Source organism: Colius striatus, unplaced genomic scaffold, assembly GCF_028858725.1.
Source record: "Colius striatus isolate bColStr4 unplaced genomic scaffold, bColStr4.1.hap1 scaffold_35, whole genome shotgun sequence".
NCBI lineage: Eukaryota > Metazoa > Chordata > Aves > Coliiformes > Coliidae > Colius > Colius striatus.
The window spans coordinates 233,491-253,862 of NW_026908519.1; the positions used below are offsets into that span (position 1 = coordinate 233,491).

The following is a 20,372-nucleotide window of genomic DNA, read 5'->3' on the forward strand; positions in this document are numbered from 1 at the left end:
CGGACCAATGCGGAGACCAGTATGGACCAGTACGGACCAGTTTGGACAGTACGGACCAGCGTGGACCAATGCGGACCAGCACGGACCAGTGCAGACCAGTATGGACCAGTACGGACCAGTTTGGACCAGTACGGACCAGCGCGGACCATTGCGGACCAGCACGGACCAATGCGGACCAGTATGGACCAGTACGGACCAGTTTGGACCAGTTCGGACCAGTACAATGACGTCCCAGTCACTCCCAGTTGCCCCCAGTGCGGTCCCAGTCACTCCCAGTTGCCCCCAGTGCCATCCCAGTCACTCCCAGTTGCCCCCAGTGTGGTCCCAGTCACTCCCAGTTGCCCCCAGTGTGGTCCCAGTCACCTCCCAGTTGGCCCCCAGTGCCATCCCAGTCACTCCCAGTTGCCCCCAGTGTGTGGTCCCAGTCACTCCCAGTTGCCCCCAGTGACATCCCAGGTCACTCCCAGTTGCCCCCCAGTCACTCCCAGCTGCCCCCAGTGCCATCCCAAGTCACTCCCAGTTGCCCCCAGTGACATCCCCAGTCACTCCCAGTTGCCCCAGTGACATCCCAGTCACTCCCAGTTGCAGAGCGCCCCGGCGGAGGGACACAGCAGCGCCACACCGGTTCACAAGGGCAGTGACGCGTGCCCCTCACAGCCCGCGTCCCGCCTGCGGAGGGATTTACGCGACGCGCCTCGCAGCCATTGGTCCGTTGAGCCGCCACTCTGCGTTCTCGCGCGCTGATTGGTCGGCGCGGCGCGCCGTGGGCGGGCTTTGCTGTTCCCCCTCAGGGCGGGCGGGGCGGGCGGCAGCGAGCGGGAGGCTGCGGCCTTGTCCCGCCGTGGCCTCCACGTCTGTGCCCCGTGTCCCGCGTCCCTCCCGGCCCCCCGTGTCCCCCCGTGTCCGTGTTCCCTCTCCCACTGCCCCGTGTCCCCCGTCCGTGCTACCCCGAGCTCCCTCCATCTCCTCTTTCCCCCGTCCTCCCTGTCCCAGCTCCTGTGTCCCCCCTTATCCCTCTGTGTCTCCTTTTGTGTCCCCCCGTCCCACCTCCCGTGTCCCCTCTCACCCCCCCGTGTCCCTGATGTCTCCCTTTATCCCTCCCGTATCCCCCCCATGTCCCCCCTTATCCTCCCCTTATCCCCCCCCGTGTCCCTCCATGTCCCCCCATCCTGCTCCCCCATGTCCCCCCTTATCCCCGTGTTCCCCTTTATCCCCCCGTGAGCCCCCCCATATCCCCCCTTATCCTCCTCCTTCCTCCCCCATGTCCCCCCCCCATGTCCCCCCTTATCCCCTCACCTCATGTGTCCCCACTCTACCCCCCCCATAGCCTCCTCCTTCCCCCCCTTTCCCTCCATGTCCCCCCATCCTGCTCCATGTCTCACCAGTGTCCCCACTATACCCCCCCATATCCCCCTCCTTCCCCCCCTTGTCCCGCCATGTTCCCCCCCATCCTGCTCCCCCATGTCCCCCCTTCTCCCCCCCCATGTCCCCCCTATATCCCCCAGTGTCCCCACACTGTGTTCCCCCTTTATCCCCCTTGAGCCCCCCCCCATGTCCCCCCTTATCCCTCCCCTTAATCCCCTCCTTGTCCCTCCATCCTCCTCCCCCATGTCCCCCCTTATCCCCCCACCCCCATGTCTCCCCAGTGTCCCCCACTATACCCCCCATATCCCCCCCTTATCCTCCTCCTTCCCCCTCCTTGTCCCGCCATGTTCCCCCCCATCCTGCTCCCCCATGTCCCCCCTGTGTCCCCCACTGTGTTCCCCTTTATCCCCCTTGAGCCCCCCCCATGTCCTCACCTTATCCTCCCCCTTATCCCCTCCTTGTCCCTCCATGTCCCCCCCTTATCCCCCCATGTTCCCCAGTGTCTCCACTATACCCCCCATATCCCCCCTTATCCTCCTCCTTCCCCCCCTTGTCCCTCTGTGTCCCCCCATCCTGCTCCATGTCCCCCCTTATCCCCCCACCCCATGTCTCCCCAGTGTCCCCACTATACCCCCCCATATCCCCCCCTTATCCTCCTCCTTCCCCCCCCTTGTCCCTCCATCCTGCTCCCCCATGTCCCCCCCTTATCCCCCCACTGTGTTCCCCTTTATCCCCCATGAGCCCCCCCATGTCTCACCTTATCCTCCCCTTAACCCCTCCTTGTTCCTCCATGTCCCCCCATCCTGCTCCCCCATGTCCCCCCTTATCCCCCCATGTCCCCCCACCCCATGTCCCCCCATTATCCCCGTGTCCCCCCACCCCATGTCCCCCCTTATCCCCGTGTCCCCCCACCCCATGTCTCCCCTTATCCCCCCATGTTCCCCAGTGTCCCCACTATACCTCCCCCATGTCCCCCCTTATCCCCCTCCTCCCCCCCTTGTCCCTCCATGTCCCCCCCAGTGTCTCCCCCATCCACCTCCTTGTGTCCCCCTCCTCCATCCCCACTTCCATGGTTCCTCACCAGATTCTCTTTCCCCCCCCTCCTCTCCCCATTCACCCCTCCTTTCCCCCTCCCTTGTCCCCCCATCTTCCCCCTCCTGTCCCCCCCATGTCCCTTCCCCCTGTTCCCTCCTGTCCCTCTGTGCCCCCTCCCCCGTGTCCCCCCCATTTCCCACCTCCCTCAGGAGGAAAAATGACACTGGACAGATGAAAGTCATCCCTCATCAGTGGCCTTTGGTCAGGAATCTGGATGTCCAACGTGAGTTTCCCCCACAGTCACAGCCCCCTTCAGGCACCCACCCGCTGCTGTGGGGCTCCTCCACGGGCTGCCAGTGGGTCTGAGCATCCCAGTGGCCTCCATGGGCTGCAGGGGGACAACCTGCTTCACCATGGGCCTCACCACATATCACAGAGGAGCCTTTTCAGGGCCTAAGCACCCTCCTCTCCCCTCCTTCCCCACTGACCTTGGGGTCCTGTGGAGATGTCACATTCTCCCTCCCTCTTGCTGCTGCAGTTCAGCTGCACAACAGCTTCTCCAATCTGTTACTCACAGAGGTGTCACCTCCATCACTACTTGGCCAGGCCTGGGTCAGCTGCAGGGTCCAGCTTTCAAACTGACTTGCCCCAACCCTGTGAGCAACAGGGGAAGCTTCTGCCAACTCTTCTTTAAAGAAGCCACCTGCTACCAAAGCTGGCCCAGAGGCCAACCGCACTACACAGTGACCCTGGAGGACATGAAGTTATCCCAGAATCCCAGCTTGGGAGGGCCCTGCAGAGCTCATCCAGCCCAACCCCCTGCTAAAGCAGCTTCCCCTGGCTCAGGGGGCACAGGAACATGTCCAGGGGGGGGTTTGGGAACCTGAGAAGGAACCTCCACACCCTCCCTGGGCAGCCTGGGCCAGGGCTCCCTCAGCTCAGCACTGAAAGTGTTTGTCCTTATGTTTAAGTGGAAGTGTGTTCCAGCTTCAGCCCATCACCTGGCACTGGGTACAACAGGAAAAACAACGCTGCCCCAACCTCCTGACACCCACCAGTGAGATATTTATAAGTGTTAATAAGATCTCCCTTCAGTCTCCTATAGACTAAACAGCCCCAGGTCCTGCAGCCTCTCCTCAGGAGGATGCTCCAGTGCCCTGATCATCTTGGTGTCCCTGCACTGGCCTCTCTGCAGCAGTTCCCTGTCCCTCTGGAGCTGGGGAGCCCAGAACTGGCCACAGGACTCCAGATGAGGCCTCTCCAGCTATGGCAAGGCACAGGGGGAGCAGAACCTCCCTTGACCTGGGTGGTAGTTGGACCTTGGCTGGATGCCAGGTGCCCACCACACCACTCCATCCCCCATGGTCAGTTTATTGTCACCCAGCACTGCCAGGTCTGTCTCCTGGAGCTTCTCTCCAGCAGGTCACCCCCAGCCTGACCTGTGATGGGCTTGTTCCTCCCCAGCTGCAGGACTCTGCCCTTGGTGACCCTCATGAGGCTCCTCTCTGCCCAACTCTCCAGCCTGTCTCTCACTGATTAGCAGCACAGCCCTTGGTGAATCAACCAGTGCTCCTAGTTTGGGAGGAATCTTCTGCCTTTCATGTCCTTGCTCTGTCCCAAATTCCACATCCTGATACTTTTCAATCAATCACTAATTGGCCAGACCTGGGTCAGCTCTGGGGTCCATCTTTGGACTGGCATGAGCCAGCTCTTTGTTTAATGAAGCTCCCCCTGAGCCTGGGGGGCTGTGAGGGAGGAACTGGGCAATGGGGCAGGAAAGGGAAAGAAGAGGAGCTCCACCAAGACACTGTGTTTCTTTCTCTTGCAATTTAGGCTGTGGCCCTCCCAAGGGCCTTCAGTGCCACGTGCCTGGACGAGGGACACAGGAGCCATCAGCTGTTGCTGTTTCTTGTACGTCCTGTCTGTGGATGCCTGGAGCTGGGAAGGAGTTTTGTGCCTTTGTTCCAGATCTCAGCAGTGGCTCTGGACACTGTGAGGGTCACTGTGGTGCACTAGAGCCCCAACCACAGTGGAGGATTCTGGAGGAGCAGCTGAAGCTCCTGAGGAGCCGTGGCAAGTGAAGGCTGAGCAGTTTGGCTCTGGTTGGTCCTTCAGGTGCTGCTGGCTTTGGAAAGAAGCCCTTTGGGATCAGAAGCACAAACAGGCTCCTGCAGAGCTTGAACCCCACTGGCAGCTGCATGGAAAGAACCCCCTGCAGCACAGCCAGCCACCCCACAGGCCACTGCACTCAGTCACTGCAGCCTGTGCCCTGGCTGAGCTGTGGTCACAGCTCTCCAGTGGTGGAGGTGAGAGTAATGCAGGGGAAAAAGCCAGTGGGTTATCAGCCAGCTCTGTGCTCTCTTTGTAGCTGCTTTCATGTGGGAGCCATCTCCAATCCCATGCACTTGGCCTGCTCAGCTCCTGTTGAAAATACAGACTGATGGTAGAAGTTATGCCACATCATCTGGGAGCTACAAGGAAGGAGGGAAGCAGGTCTCAGCTGCAGTGGTAAGTAGGTCCCTGTGTACTCTATCAGTCAGCACTGTGCCACCTTTGCAGCTGCTTTCCTGTGGGAGCTATCTCCAATCCCATGCACTTGTCCTGCTCAGCTCCTATTGAAAATACAGGCTGCCCCTAGGAGTTCTGCCACTGCATCTGGGAGCTACAAGGAAGGAGGGAAGCACACCCTCCCACCCTACCAGACACAGTGCTGGCCAAGAGGATCCCTGTCAGTCACTGGAGTGATGTGTTGACTGGCACACAACACCTAAGGACTTGGTATTCCATAGGCTGGAAGCCCTTAATGCAAGGACAGCTTCCCAAAATACCTGCAGGAAGCAGCTACTTCCCAAATTGCACTGCAAAAAACCAGCCCTTTGATTCCTGCCTTTCATTAACCTCTAAGTATTGAACAGTGTGAAGTTAACTGACCTGCAGTTAAACCTTCCTGTTCTCACTTGATGCTGTTTCCCCATCTCTCCTTTCCTGCAGAACAATACACCCAGTCTCAGCATCACTGAAAATGGATCACAACATGCCATGGCCACAGGAGCAAAGAGATGATCCAGCACAGCTCACTCCATCGACTCAGATCTGTTTGAAGCATTCCCACAGGTAAACAGCAGAGGCTGTGGAATGAAGTGCTGCCACTGGGAAAGCTGCTAAGGCAAGCAGACAGGGCAGTGATAACACCTCGTGGTTTAGAGTCAGGGAAACAAGCTGCAGCATCAGGGAGTTGCTTGGGTTGGAAAAGATCTTTGGGATCAGTGAGTCAACAACTGTTGCAACATCATCAGTGTTGTAATGACACAAACTCATCACTCCTTGCCCTGCTGGTGGTGGTTGGGTGTTGTTTGCTTGTGTGTGTTTCAAGTTCAGGCAGTGAAAGTACAGATTCACTATCAAGATGGAGTTAAGTCTGCTTGAACAAACCCTAAAGCAACAAACCTTAAGATGCTTTCACCTGTCTCCTGGAGGCTGCTTCTGAGTTTGATGAGAAGACATAATGGTGATCCTTTAACTGACTGCTCACCTAAGGATCCCTGGCATCAAAGTACCACCCTAAAACCCTTCTCAAAGACATAATGGGTGATCCTTTAACTGACTGCTCACCTAAGGATCCCTGGCATCAAAGCACCATCCTAAAACCCTTCTCAAAGACATAATGGGTGATCCTTTAACTGACTGCTCACCTAAGGATCCCTGGGATCAAAGCACCATCCTAAAACCCTTCTCAAAGACATAATGGGTGATCCTTTAACTGACTGCTCACCTAAGGATCCCTGGCATCAAAGTACCATCCTAAAACCCTTCTCAAAGACATAATGGGTGATCCTTTAACTACCTGCTCACCTAAGGATCCCTGGCATCAAAGCACCATCCTAAAACCCTTCTCAAAGACATAATGGGTGATCCTTGAACTGACTGCTCACCTAAGGATCCCTGGGATCAAAGTACCATCCTAAAACCCTTCTCAAAGACACAAATCCTTCTCAGTACAAGGAAGGAGCTCTACCATGTTTTAGTAGCAAGGGTAAAAGACCCTCCAAGCTTTGGAGGCCATGAAATCAACAACCATGAGTGAGCCAGGTGAAGGAGTAGCTTGCCAGGGGAGCCAAAAAAATCCAGTCAAAGGAACATCACCCTTTTAAAGCAAGAATCCAAGGTGTGGAGGAAATGGGTGTGTTATGATGTGCAGAGAATCAGATGGCTTCAGAGCTTTGATGTGCAACTTGAACATCTTACTCTCCAGTTAGGGGCCCAGAGCTGGGAGATCTCTGCAGGAGAGGTATCTGTGTGGTGACATACATGCAGCAAGGGGTCAGGAAGCCATTTGTGTTTTGAGTGACTGTTTGAATGACCTGGATATAGAAAGTCACAGGGTGTGGGCAGCATCCAAGCAGCAGTCACTGCAAGCTGATGAAGCACATGGTGGTGCTCTAAGTAGATGTAGTTTGCAGAGTGCCTCACAGACCTCCATGCAGTGTGTTAAACTGAACTGCATTGCTTTGTGCTGTTTTCTGTTCCAGAAAGGGATCTATGGTATCATTGAGACAGAATTCCCTGAAATCAATGAAGTCTGTGGGTGTGGTTGGGCTCAAAGATCTTTTGCCAACCAGATTCTGCAAGTATTGAATGGTCTGTGAGGGTCACTCCCACTATTAAACCATGGTGCCCACATCATCCTGCAGGGCAAGCTGCTGCCTGCAGTGGTAATAAGGTGCTTGCAGAGCATTTGCTTCTTAGGATTAGACTTCTGAGGTTGCTGCATTAGCCTAAAAGGCTTTTGTGCAGTGATACATTCCCCAGGTGTGATGTACACACTGTCCCAAGCAGGAAAACGCTAAGGACATACGTTTCCCACGTCTCCATTATGTGCTTTGAGGCAATAGTGACCAGGATTTGGGGGCAGGGCATCTGGTCTGACAAAGCTGCTGTTGTGATTGTTGTTGTGATGCCTCCCTGGAGGAGTTCCAAAGCCCCAGGGCCGAGGGATGTGGGTTAGTGGTGGCCGTGGCAGCGCTGGGGGAACAGGAGGAGCCTAAAGGGCTTTTCCAACATCAACGACTCTGTGACACTGTGATTTAGGATGGAAAAGCCCTTCCTGTGTGGTGTGAGATCCCCCTCTGGTGTCTGCCGCTCTGAGACCACGGTAACTCCCGTGCAAATGTGCACCGAGCAGAAGAGCCCCGGTGCTCGCTGCCAGAGCAGAGAGACCACCGTAACTCCCGTGCAAACGTGCACCGACCTGCAGAGCCCAGAGACCACCGTAACTCCCGTGCAAACGTGCACCGACCTGCAGAGCCCAGAGACCACGGTAACTCCCGTGCAAACGTGCACCGACCTGCAGAGCCCAGAGACCACCGTAACTCCTGTGCAAACGTGCACCGACCTGCAGAGCCCAGAGACCACCGCAACTCCCGTGCAAACGTGCACCGACCAGCAGAGCCCAGAGACCACGGTAACTCCCGTGCAAATGTGCACCGAGCAGCAGAGCCCAGAGACCACCGTAACTCCCGTGCAAATGTGCACCGAGCAGCAGAGCCCAGAGACCACCGTAACTCCCGTGCAAATGTGCACCGAGCAGCAGAGCCCAGAGACCACCGTAACTCCCGTGCAAACGTGCACCGACCTGCAGAGCCCAGAGACCACCGTAACTCCCGTGCAAACGTGCACCGACCTGCAGAGCCCAGAGACCACCGTAACTCCCGTGCAAACGTGCACCGACCTGCAGAGCCCAGAGACCACAGTAACTCCCGTGCAAACGTGCACCGAGCTGCAGAGCCCAGGGACCACCGTAACTCCCGTGCAAACGTGCACCGACCTGCAGAGCCCAGAGACCACCGTAACTCCTGTGCAAACGTGCACCGACCTGCAGAGCCCAGAGACCACCGTAACTCCCGTGCAAACGTGCACCGACCAGCAGAGCCCAGAGACCACGGTAACTCCCGTGCAAATGTGCACCGAGCAGCAGAGCCCAGAGACCACCGTAACTCCCGTGCAAACGTGCACCGACCTGCAGAGCCCAGAGACCACCGTAACTCCCGTGCAAACGTGCACCGACCTGCAGAGCCCAGAGACCACGGTAACTCCCGTGCAAATGTGCACCGACCTGCAGAGCCCAGAGACCACCGTAACTCCCGTGCAAACGTGCACCGACCTGCAGAGCCCAGAGACCACCGTAACTCCCGTGCAAATGTGCACCGACCAGCAGAGCCCAGAGACCACCGTAACTCCCGTGCAAATGTGCACCGAGCAGCAGAGCCCAGAGACCACCGTAACTCCCGTGCAAACGTGCACCGAGCAGCAGAGCCCAGAGACCACCGTAACTCCCGTGCAAACGTGCACCGACCTGCAGAGCCCAGAGACCACCGTAACTCCTGTGCAAACGTGCACCGACCTGCAGAGCCCAGAGACCACCGTAACTCCCGTGCAAACGTGCACCGACCAGCAGAGCCCAGAGACCACGGTAACTCCCGTGCAAACGTGCACCGAGCAGCAGAGCCCAGAGACCACCGTAACTCCCGTGCAAATGTGCACCGAGCAGCAGAGCCCAGAGACCACCGTAACTCCCGTGCAAACGTGCACCGACCTGCAGAGCCCAGAGACCACCGTAACTCCCGTGCAAACGTGCACCGACCTGCAGAGCCCAGAGACCACAGTAACTCCCGTGCAAACGTGCACCGAGCTGCAGAGCCCAGGGACCACCGTAACTCCCGTGCAAACGTGCACCGACCTGCAGAGCCCAGAGACCACCGTAACTCCCGTGCAAACGTGCACCGACCTGCAGAGCCCAGAGACCACCGTAACTCCCGTGCAAACGTGCACCGACCTGCAGAGCCCAGAGACCACAGTGACTCCCGTGCAAACGTGCACCGAGCAGAAGAGCCCAGAGACCACCGTAACTCCCGTGCAAACGTGCACCGAGCAGCAGAGACCACCGTAACTCCCGTGCAAACGTGCACCGAGCAGCAGAGCCCAGAGACCACCGTAACTCCCGTGCAAACGTGCACCGACCTGCAGAGCCCAGAGACCACCGTAACTCCCGTGCAAACGTGCACCGACCTGCAGAGCCCAGACACCACCGTAACTCCCGTGCAAATGTGCACCAAGCAGCAGAGCCCAGAGACCACCGTAACTCCCGTGCAAACGTGCACCGACCTGCAGAGCCCAGAGACCACCGTAACTCCCGTGCAAATGTGCACCGAGCAGCAGAGCCCAGAGACCACCGTAACTCCCGTGCAAACGTGCACCGAGCAGCAGAGCCCAGAGACCACCGTAACTCCCGTGCAAACGTGCACCGACCTGCAGAGCCCAGAGACCACCGTAACTCCCGTGCAAACGTGCACCGACCAGCAGAGCCCAGAGACCACGGTAACTCCCGTGCAAACGTGCACCGAGCAGCAGAGCCCAGAGACCACCGTAACTCCCGTGCAAATGTGCACCGAGCAGCAGAGCCCAGAGACCACCGTAACTCCCGTGCAAACGTGCACCGACCTGCAGAGCCCAGAGACCACCGTAACTCCCGTGCAAACGTGCACCGAGCAGCAGAGCCCAGACACCACCGTAACTCCCGTGCAAACGTGCACCGACCTGCAGAGCCCAGAGACCACAGTAACTCCCGTGCAAACGTGCACCGAGCTGCAGAGCCCAGGGACCACCGTAACTCCCGTGCAAACGTGCACCGACCTGCAGAGCCCAGAGACCACCGTAACTCCCGTGCAAACGTGCACCGACCTGCAGAGCCCAGAGACCACCGTAACTCCCGTGCAAACGTGCACCGACCTGCAGAGCCCAGAGACCACAGTGACTCCCGTGCAAACGTGCACCGAGCAGAAGAGCCCAGAGACCACCGTAACTCCCGTGCAAACGTGCACCGAGCAGCAGAGACCACCGTAACTCCCGTGCAAACGTGCACCGAGCAGCAGAGCCCAGAGACCACCGTAACTCCCGTGCAAACGTGCACCGACCTGCAGAGCCCAGAGACCACCGTAACTCCCGTGCAAACGTGCACCGACCTGCAGAGCCCAGACACCACCGTAACTCCCGTGCAAATGTGCACCAAGCAGCAGAGCCCAGAGACCACCGTAACTCCCGTGCAAACGTGCACCGAGCAGCAGAGCCCAGAGACCACCGTAACTCCCGTGCAAACGTGCACCGAGCAGCAGAGCCCAGAGACCACCGTAACTCCCGTGCAAACGTGCACCGAGCTGCAGAGCCCAGAGACCACCGTAACTCCCGTGCAAACGTGCACCGACCTGCAGAGCCCAGAGACCACCGTAACTCCCGTGCAAACGTGCACCGACCTGCAGAGCCCAGAGACCACCGTAACTCCCGTGCAAACGTGCACCGAGCAGCAGAGCCCAGAGACCACCGTAACTCCCGTGCAAACGTGCACCGAGCAGCAGAGCCCCGGTGCTCGCTGCCAGAGCGGAGAGACCCCAGTAACTCCCGTGTAAACGTGCACCGAGCAGCAGAGCCCAGAGACCACCGTAACTCCCGTGCAAACGTGCACCGAGCAGCAGAGCTCAGAGGCCACCGTAACTCCCGTGCAAACGTGCACCGACCTGCAGAGCCCCGGTGCTCGCTGCCACCACTCGGGGGACCCCAGCGGCTGTCCCGGGGGGCTGCGGGGCTCTCCCCCGCACCCCGTCCCGCAGCCTGGCGGGCGGTAGCGCGGTGTGCGCCGGCTCCATGGCCCGGGGCCGGCTCCGCTCCGCCCTCGCTCCCCCTCCCGGGCCGGGGCAGCGGCGGCTGCGGGACGGGCGCGGGTAGGTGCCGGCAGCAGCGCTCTGCTGCCCTTGGCGAGGACTCTGCGGGACTTTGGCTTTCTGCTGAGCTAACGCTGGACTTTGGTTCCTTCCAGAGTCGAGGGAGTGAAGAGTCGTCAGGAGACTGAAGGAGACCGAGGGGAAAGAAGACGAGGTAAAGCTCTATCGAGTGCATAGCTGAGGGATTACAGCTCGGTTCTATTAAGCGAGGTTCTTCATAACCTCATTAAGAACTGCAGTGACGTTAGTGAATTGATTGATGTGGTTACATTTGGTGGCCATCAGAGGCACCAGGTTGGGCTTCTCGCTGCCAGAGGGACACTGAAGGGCTGGAGTGTGGCCAGAGCTGGGCACAGAGCTGGGGAAGGGAAGGGGCTGGAGCACAAGGTGCTGGGAAGGGGCTGAGGGAGCTGGATCAATGTTTTCTTGCCTATGAAAACTGAACATGATGGAGAGAGCACCAGTTCTGCCTGTGAGACTGGATGTCTTGAGCCATCTCTGTCATCCAGTGGGATGGCAGCATGTAGCAGAGATAATCCTGTGTGGTTTTTAAAGAGCAAAGCTATAATGTCAGTGAAGGACACATCCTTCTGGTTTGTCTTTGTAGGGCATGGAGGGTCAGGACCTACCCTACGTGCTCATTGACTGTGTGGGAGGGAAGCATGGAGTGTATGAAGACCATGTTGAGCTTCTCAAGAAACATTTCCATCTCATCACCATGGAAGAATATCTCCAAAACAAGGGATTCCTGGGTGAAAGGATCACAGCCATCTACATGTGGCATCACAAACCAGTTGTTAACAAAGAGCTGCTCCAGAGCTTGCCCAACTTGAAGATAGTTGCCAACTCTGGGGTGGGAATAGATCACCTGGACCTGAAGCTCCTGGCCAGCCACGGGGTGAAGGTGTCCAACACTCCCTTTGCTGTCTCCACAGACACAGCAGACATGGCCATGGCTTTGATGCTGGCATCTTCCAGGAGGCTGGTGGAAGGTAACCCCTGAGCTAGCTTTAGTCTTATCACAGAACAAGGTACAATGTGCTCATGCAGAGGTAAACTGAGGAGGAGGAATGCAGGAAAGTACAGGAATGGGGCATAAGTTGAGACATCTGTCCCACAACCTGCAGGCAGTGCATGCCACTTCCAACAGGCACATCAGCAAGGCAGGTGCCTGCCTCCTTCACACAGCCCCTCTTCTCCCTCAGCCTCTTCTCCCTCAGCCTCTTCTCCCTCAGCCTCTTCTTCCTCAGCCTCTTCTCTCTCAGCCTCTTCTCCCTCAGTCTCTTCTCCCTCAGCCTCTTCTTCCTCAGCCTCTTCTCCCTCAGCCTCTTCTCCCTCAGCCTCTTCTTCCTCAGCCTCTTCTCCCCCAGCCTCTTCTCCCTCAGCCTCTTCTTCCTCAGCCTCTTCTCCCCCAGCCTCTTCTCCCTCAGTCTCTTCTTCCTCAGCCTCTTCTCCCTCAGTCTCTTCTCCCTCAGCCTCTTCTTCCTCAGCCTCTTCTCCCTCAGCCTCTTCTCCTTCAGCCTCTTCTCCCTCAGCCTCTTCTCCCTCAGCCTCTTCTTCCTCAGCCTCTTCTCCCTCAGCCTCTTCTTCCTCAGCCTCTTCTCTCTCAGCCTCTTCTCCCTCAGTCTCTTCTCCCTCAGCCTCTTCTTCCTCAGCCTCTTCTCCCTCAGCCTCTTCTCCCTCAGCCTCTTCTTCCTCAGCCTCTTCTCCCCCAGCCTCTTCTCCCTCAGCCTCTTCTTCCTCAGCCTCTTCTCCCTCAGCCTCTTCTCCCTCAGTCTCTTCTCCCTCAGCCTCTTCTCCCTCAGTCTCTTCTCCCTCAGCCTCTTCTCCCTCAGCCTCTTCTTCCTCAGCCTCTTCTCCCTCAGCCTCTTCTCCCTCAGTCTCTTCTCCCTCAGCCTCTTCTTCCTCAGCCTCTTCTCCCTCAGTCTCTTCTCCCTCAGCCTCTTCTCCCTCAGCCTCTTCTCCCTCAGCCTCTTCTTCCTCAGCCTCTTCTCCCTCAGCCTCTTCTCCCTCAGTCTCTTCTCCCTCAGCCTCTTCTTCCTCAGCCTCTTCTCCCTCAGCCTCTTCTTCCTCAGCCTCTTCTTCCTCAGCCTCTTCTCCCCCAGCCTCTTCTTCCTCAGCCTCTTCTCCCTCAGCCTCTTCTCCCTCAGCTTCTTCTTCCTCAGCCTCTTCTCCCCCAGCCTCTTCTTCCTCAGCCTCTTCTCCCTCAGCCTCTTCTCCCCCAGCCTCTTCTCCCTCAGCCTCTTCTCCTTCAGCCTCTTCTCCCTCAGCCTCTTCTCCCTCAGTCTCTTCTCCCTCAGCCTCTTCTTCCTCAGCCTCTTCTCCCCCAGCCTCTTCTCCCTCAGTCTCTTCTCCCTCAGCCTCTTCTTCCTCAGCCTCTTCTCCCTCAGCCTCTTCTCCCTCAGTCTCTTCTCCCTCAGCCTCTTCTTCCTCAGCCTCTTCTCCCTCAGCCTCTTCTCCCCCAGCCTCTTCTCCCTCAGCCTCTTCTCCTTCAGCCTCTTCTCCCTCAGCCTCTTCTTCCTCAGCCTCTTCTTCCTCAGCCTCTTCTCCCTCAGTCTCTTCTCCCTCAGCCTCTTCTTCCTCAGCCTCTTCTCCCTCAGCCTCTTCTCCCTCAGCCTCTTCTTCCTCAGCCTCTTCTCCCTCAGCCTCTTCTCCCCCAGCCTCTTCTTCCTCAGCCTCTTCTCCCTCAGCCTCTTCTCCCTCAGCTTCTTCTTCCTCAGCCTCTTCTCCCCCAGCCTCTTCTTCCTCAGCCTCTTCTCCCTCAGCCTCTTCTCCCCCAGCCTCTTCTCCCCCAGCCTCTTCTCCCTCAGCCTCTTCTTCCTCAGCCTCTTCTCCCTCAGCCTCTTCTTCCTCAGCCTCTTCTCCCTCAGCCTCTTCTCCCTCAGCCTCTTCTTCCTCAGCCTCTTCTCCCCCAGCCTCTTCTTCCTCAGCCTCTTCTCCCTCAGCCTCTTCTCCCCCAGCCTCTTCTTCCTCAGCCTCTTCTCCCTCAGCCTCTTCTCCCCCAGCCTCTTCTTCCTCAGCCTCTTCTCCCTCAGCCTCTTCTCCCTCAGCCTCTTCTCCCCCAGCCCCTTGTTCATCTGAGTTGGTTTTGCTTTTCAGGGTTTCACACAAAGAGATGAGGAGCAGATGTTTTCCAAGGGGGCTTGGAAGCAAGACAAGCTGTCCAGAAATCTGTGTTTCTTTTCTCAGCCAGCTTTGATGTATCTGCAGAACATGCTGGGAAGGAACAGTGAGACCACAACTGATTCATCAGTGGCACCAATCAGTAGGGACCACCCCTGGCAGGGCCAGTTGCAGAGGCTCTCATCCAGAGACACAGGGAACATTCTGCTACAGGCTTTTACTTTGTCTTAGGACAAAAAGCAAGTGGGAAAAAAATAGTGAGGGGCTGCCAGGAGGTGCTGTAGGTGCCATGTTTCCTTCTGTTCCCCCGTGCCAGGCTACCTGATGGCAGTCTCCCCTGACACAGAGCACTTCCCTGCAGACTGGCTGGGGGCTGAGGTCTCTGGGGCCAGCCTGGGCATCGTGGGAATGGGCATCATTGGCTACAAGGTGGCTGAGAGAGCCAAAGCCTTTGACATGAGGATTCTGTACCACAACAGGAACCAGAGGTAAGGCTGGTGGCAGCCCCATGGGACACCTTTCATCTCTGCTTTGCAGTGTTCCTTGTGGCTTTCAGAGTGAGCTCCTGGCTGTTCTGTGTCAGGACAGGGCATTGTGTTGTCTGCACTGTTGTTGTTGTGCCAGGAAGCAAGAAGGGACACAGGTCTGGGACAGGTTCACCCAAAAGGCTGCTGGTGATGAGGCAGGGCAGAGGCCAGGCCAGGCTGAGGAGAGCCCAGCCTTGCTGTGGCATGGCTGCTGGCCCAAGGGGAGCTGCACCAGGGGCTGCCAGGGCTGCTGGTGCCCTCAGTAAGTCCTTATTCCTGTCTCTTGAAGTGTCAAAGCACACAGCCCTGCTTTGAGGTGGTGATTGGTTTCCAAGTGACTCAGAAACAGAGCCAGCAAGGAATGGGAGAGACATCTCACAAGGAGTCAAGGCTCCCTGGGCATCCCTGTCACAGCAGGAGAAATAGTCCTGGGGGATGGGACTCCAGTGCCTGAGGTGAGGCAGGGCTGAGCATGTCTCACCTTTTCAGAGCCAGCTGGCAGAGTTGGGCTGCCACATCCCATCCTTTTGTGGGGTGTGACAGGAGCAGTGGCACCAGCAGCTCCTGCAGTGTGTGGCTTCAGCAAGGCAGCACCTTTGCACAGAGCAAGCAGGCCTGAAGGTGTCACCCCTGCCTCCTCTTGGGGGGTTTTCCCCAGCTGTTTACAGGCAAATTGCTTTCCACAGGGAAGGGAATTCATGTCAAACACCAGCCTTGCTTTGAGGTTAGGAAAGAGCCTGTTGACACAAGCAGAAGCTGTGACACAGACGCTTTCCTTTGGCTCACTGTTGCATGTAGGTGATGCTCACTCATTGCTCTCCCTCCCCCAGGTACAGCACTGCAGCTTTGTGTTCAGCACACTGGTGGGAAGCAGCCTCACATAACTGGCTCACTGCTTTGCCCCACAGAGCAAAGGAAGCAAGGCTCCTTTTCCCTCACAGTGATCTGAACTTTGTCTTGGTGCTGAAGTTTCATTTTGCTCTTTTCCCCTCTCAGAAACAAGGAAGAAGAAAGTGCTGTTGGAGCTGTTTACTGCAAGAAGCTTGATGACTTGCTCCAGCAAGCAGATTTTGTGTTGCTATCTGTGACCCTGACTCCACAGACCCACAAGCTGATTGGGAAGAGGCAGCTGGAGCTGATGAAACCCACAGCTACTCTCATTAATATCAGCAGAGGTAGAGTGCAGAATGAACCAGGCTGCATCGTGGTTTGCTGAGGCAAAATGTCCTGGGAAAACCCAGCTCTCAACACAGAGTTTGTCATGCTGAAATTGTCACTAAATGATTAGTAGATGAGATGCCTGTGATCATATCTCACCTGAGCATTTGGTCTCTGCTGTAACTGTGAGCAAAGCAGGGCTCTCAAATGTTGGTGAGCTTGGCACCTTGGAGCCTCACCTGTTATTTGTATCACCCCCTCCCCAAGCTTTGCCCCTGTTCAGAGCAGTGTTGTTGCTGTGGGCAACCCACTCTGTGCTTTGTTTTCTGGAGGGAGGTGCTGCCTTCCCAAGTCCCTGACTGTCCCTCTCCCATGTGCCCACCCAGGCTTCCTCCTGCCCCTTCCCATGCTGGCCCTGCTGCCTCGTGACCCCTGTGCCCCAGGGGATGGTGAGCAGCAAGGGATATGAAACTCAGAGTAACTTTCCTCCTACTGTAACCCAGTCTGGTTGTGGATCAGGATGCTCTGGTGGAAGCCCTTCAAAGGAAAGTCATCAAGGCAGCTGCTCTGGATGTGACATATCCTGAGCCTTTGCCAAGGTAGGACGTTGTGTTTAAGCAAAATACAAAGGAGTGAGTGTGTGTGTTTGTGTTTCAAACCAAGTGCAAGTCAGTGAGTGTGTGAGAAGTGCCACAGTCCTGTTGTCAGAGCACATGGTGTCACTAGTCCTGCTGCAGCAGCATCCTCAGCCTCTCCAGCCCAGCTCCACACAGCTCCTTTGGAGGATCTCTTGCATACAAACCCACAAGCCAGGCAACACTTTGATCTCCTTTGAGTCATATGTTTGGGCCACCTTTTCTCTTTAATCCTTACTTTAACTATTTCCCTGTCCTCCCTTCAGGTGAGGAAACAACACACAAATGCTCTGTGAGTGACTGGCTCCCTATTTCTTCCCCTTTCCCAGGGACCACCCTCTGTTAAAGATGAAGAATGTCATTGTGACTCCTCACATTGGAAGTGCCACCACAAAGACACGTCTCATCATGATGGAGAACATGACAGAGAGCATCCAAGCAGCCCTTGCAGGTCAGCCTGTCCCTAATGAAGTGTTGCTGTAAAAGTCTGCATGGAATGGTGATGACATCAATCCTTTATCACTCTCCATGATGTTCTCTCCCATGGCTTGGAGCAGATGCACAGTGCCTGGCTTTGTTTCACTGAAAGAACCAAAAGCAGTCCTTGTGTTGTGGCATGATCCTCAATGAAAAGCTCAGTTGTGCATCAGTGGCACCTGTTTTCCTCACATCTCCATGGCATCACCATGTAACACCAAATCCAGGGGCTTTTGGGGAAAGCTGTGAGCCCTGGGGCTGCTCAGCCTGCACAAGAGGAGGCAGAGGGATGCCCTGATGGATGCTGATCCTGCTCAAGGACAGGATGGGGCCAGTCTTTGTTGCATGGTGGCCAGTGCCAGGACGAGGGATGATGGGCACAAGCTGGAACACAAAGTGGAAAGTGCTTTGGTGCTGAGGTGAGGGAGCCCAGGCTGCCCAGGAAGGGTGTGCAGGCTCCTTCCCTGGAGCTTTCCAAAGCCATTTGGACACGTTGCTGTGGTCCCTGAGTGAGGGGAACCTGCTTTAGCAGGGGCTGGGGCAGCACTGGAGGCCCCTTCCAGCCCCAGCGTGCTGGGGTTCTGTGATCTTCTTGTGCCAGGGGTGGTGTAGGCTCAGCCCTGACACAGCCCTGGAGCTGCAGCCCCTCAGTGTCCCTGTGGGAATGAGTGAGGGGCCTAATCCTGCCTCCAGTGGAGCTGCAGCACCTCAGTGTCCCTGTGGGAATGAGTGAGGGGTCCAATCCTGCCTCCAGTGGAGCTGCAGCCCCTCAGTGTCCCTGTGGCAGGGAGTGAGGGGCCCAATCCTGCCTCCAGCCCTGGAGCTGCAGCACCTCAGTGTCCCTGTGGGAATGAGTGAGGGGTCCAATCCTGCCTCCAGTGGAGCTGCAGCCCCTCAGTGTCCCTGTGGCAGAGTGAGGGGCCCAATCCTGCCTCCAGTGGAGCTGCAGCCCCTCAGTGTCCCTGTGGCAGGGAGTGAGGGTCCAATCCTGCCTCCAGTCCTGGAGCTGCAGCCCCTCAGTGTCTCTGTGGCAGGGAGTGAGGGGCTCAGCACTGTGCTCAGCACCTCAGTGTCCCTGTGGCAGCGAGTGAGGGGCCTAATCCTGCCTCCAGTCCTGGAGCTGCAGCCCCTCAGTGTCCCTGTGGCAGTGAGTGAGGGGCCCAATCCTGCCTCCAGTCCTGGAGCTGCAGCCCCTCAGTGTCCCTGTGGCAGTGAGTGAGGGGCTCAATCCTGCCTCCAGTGGAGCTGCAGCCCCTGTGTCCCTGTGGCAGTGAGTGAGGGGCCTAATCCTGCCTCCAGTCCTGGAGCTGCAGCCCCTCAGTGTCCCTGTGGCAGGGAGTGAGGGGCCCAATCCTGCCTCCAGCCTGGAGCTGCAGCCCCTCAGTGTCCCTGTGGCAGGGAGTGAGGGGCCCAATCCTGCCTCCAGTGGAGCTGCAGCCCCTCAGTGTTCCTGTGGTACTGAGTGAGGGGCCCAATCCTGCCTCCAGTGGAGCTGCAGCCCCTGTGTCCCTGTGGCAGTGAGTGAGGGGTCCAATCCTGCCTCCAGTCCTGGAGCTGCAGCCCCTCAGTGTCTCTGTGGCAGGGAGTGAGGGGCTCAGCACTGTGCTCAGCACCTCAGTGTCCCTGTGGCAGCGAGTGAGGGGCCTAATCCTGCCTCCAGTCCTGGAGCTGCAGCCCCTCAGTGTCCCTGTGGCAGGGAGTGAGGGGCCCAATCCTGCCTCCAGCCCTGGAGCTGCAGCCCCTCAGTGTCCCTGTGGCAGGGAGTGAGGGGCCCAATCCTGCCTCCAGTGGAGCTGCAGCCCCTCAGTGTTCCTGTGGTACTGAGTGAGGGGCCCAATCCTGCCTCCAGTGGAGCTGCAGCCCCTGTGTCCCTGTGGCAGGGAGTGAGGGGCCCAATCCTGCCTCCAGCCCTGGAGCTGCAGCCCCTCAGTGTCTCTGTGGCAGGGAGTGAGGGGCTCAGCACTGTGCTCAGCACCTCAGTGTCCCTGTGGCAGGGAGTGAGGGGCCCAATCCTGCCTCCAGTGGAGCTGCAGCACCTCAGTGTCCCTGTGGCAGGGAGTGAGGGGCCCAATCCTGCCTCCAGCCCTGGAGCTGCAGCCCCTCAGTGCCCTGTGCTGTAGGGTGCTGTGCCAGCCTGGCAGTGCCACCGCGCTGATGTCTGCGGGACACTTTCCCTTCCATGGCACCGCACCAACCAGGTTTCTCATCGCTGCCAAACTCAGATGCTCAACCCAAACCCGAGCTCTGTGCGCAGCCCGGCTCGGGGCTGTGCTTCCCCAGCGCGGGGCGCGGTGCGGAGCTGGCGCCGCCTCCCTCCATCCCTCCCCCGGTCCCTTCCTCCATCCCTCCATCCCTCCCTCCATCCCTCCCCTGGTCCCTCCCCTGGTCCCTCCCCTGGTCCCTCCTTCCATCCCTCCCTCCATCCCTCCCCTGGTCCCTCCCCTGGTCCCTCCCCTGGTCCCTCCTTCCATCCCTCCTCTGGTCCCTCCCTCCATCCCTCCCTCGGTCCCTCCCTCCATCCCTCCCTCCATCCCTCCCTCGGTCCCTCCCTCCATCCCTCCCTCCATCCCTCCCTCGGTCCCTCCCTCCATCCCTCCCTCGGTCCCTCCCTCCATCCCTCCCTCCATCCCTCCCCTGGTCCCTCCCTCGGTCCCTCCCTCCATCCCTCCCTCGGTCCCTCCCTCCATCCCTCCCTCCATCCCTCCCTCCATCCCTCCCCTGGTCCCTCTCTCGGTCCCTCCCTCCATCCCTCCATCCCTCCCCCGGTCCCTCCCCCGGTGCCTCGGTCCCTCCCCGTGCTGGGCCCGTCCCCGCCGCCCCGGCTCCTCCCTCCATCCCTCCCTCGGTCCCTCTTTCCCTCCCTCCATCCCTCCCTCCATCCCTCCATCCCTCCCCCGGTCCCTCCCCCGGTCCCCCGGTCCCTCCCCGTGCCGGTCCCTCCCCCGGTCCCTCCCCCGGTGCCTCACTCCATCCCTCACTCCATCGCTCCCTCCATCCCTCCCCCGGTCCCTCCCTCCATCCCTCCCTCCCTCCATCCCTCCATCCCTCCCTCCATCCCTCCATCCCTCCCCCATCCCTCCCCTGGTTCCTCCCTCCATCCCTCCCTCGGTCCCTCCCCCGGTCCCTCCCCCGGTCCCTCCATCCCTCCATCCCTCCATCCCTCCCTCCATCCCTCCCCCGGTCCCTCCATCCCTCCATCCCTCCATCCCTCCCTCCATCCCTCCCCCGGTCCCTCCCCCGGTGCCTCGATCCCTCCCCGTGCCGGGCCCGTCCCCGCCGCC

The 20,372-nt window shown here is 58.4% G+C and overlaps 1 protein-coding gene across 1 annotated transcript; it reads left to right on the forward strand.

Annotated features, from left to right (window-relative positions):
* Positions 1-11,217: 11,217 nt before the first annotated feature.
* LOC104549822 (probable 2-ketogluconate reductase) lies at positions 11,218-17,230 on the forward strand. Its single transcript, XM_062019931.1, has 6 exons — positions 11,218-11,325; positions 11,779-12,163; positions 14,611-14,782; positions 15,818-16,003; positions 16,483-16,578; positions 16,944-17,230. Exons 2-6 carry the CDS (start codon positions 11,782-11,784, stop codon positions 17,095-17,097), a joined length of 990 nt encoding a protein of 329 aa, XP_061875915.1. The 5' UTR covers positions 11,218-11,325; positions 11,779-11,781; the 3' UTR covers positions 17,098-17,230.
* Positions 17,231-20,372: the final 3,142 nt, after the last annotated feature.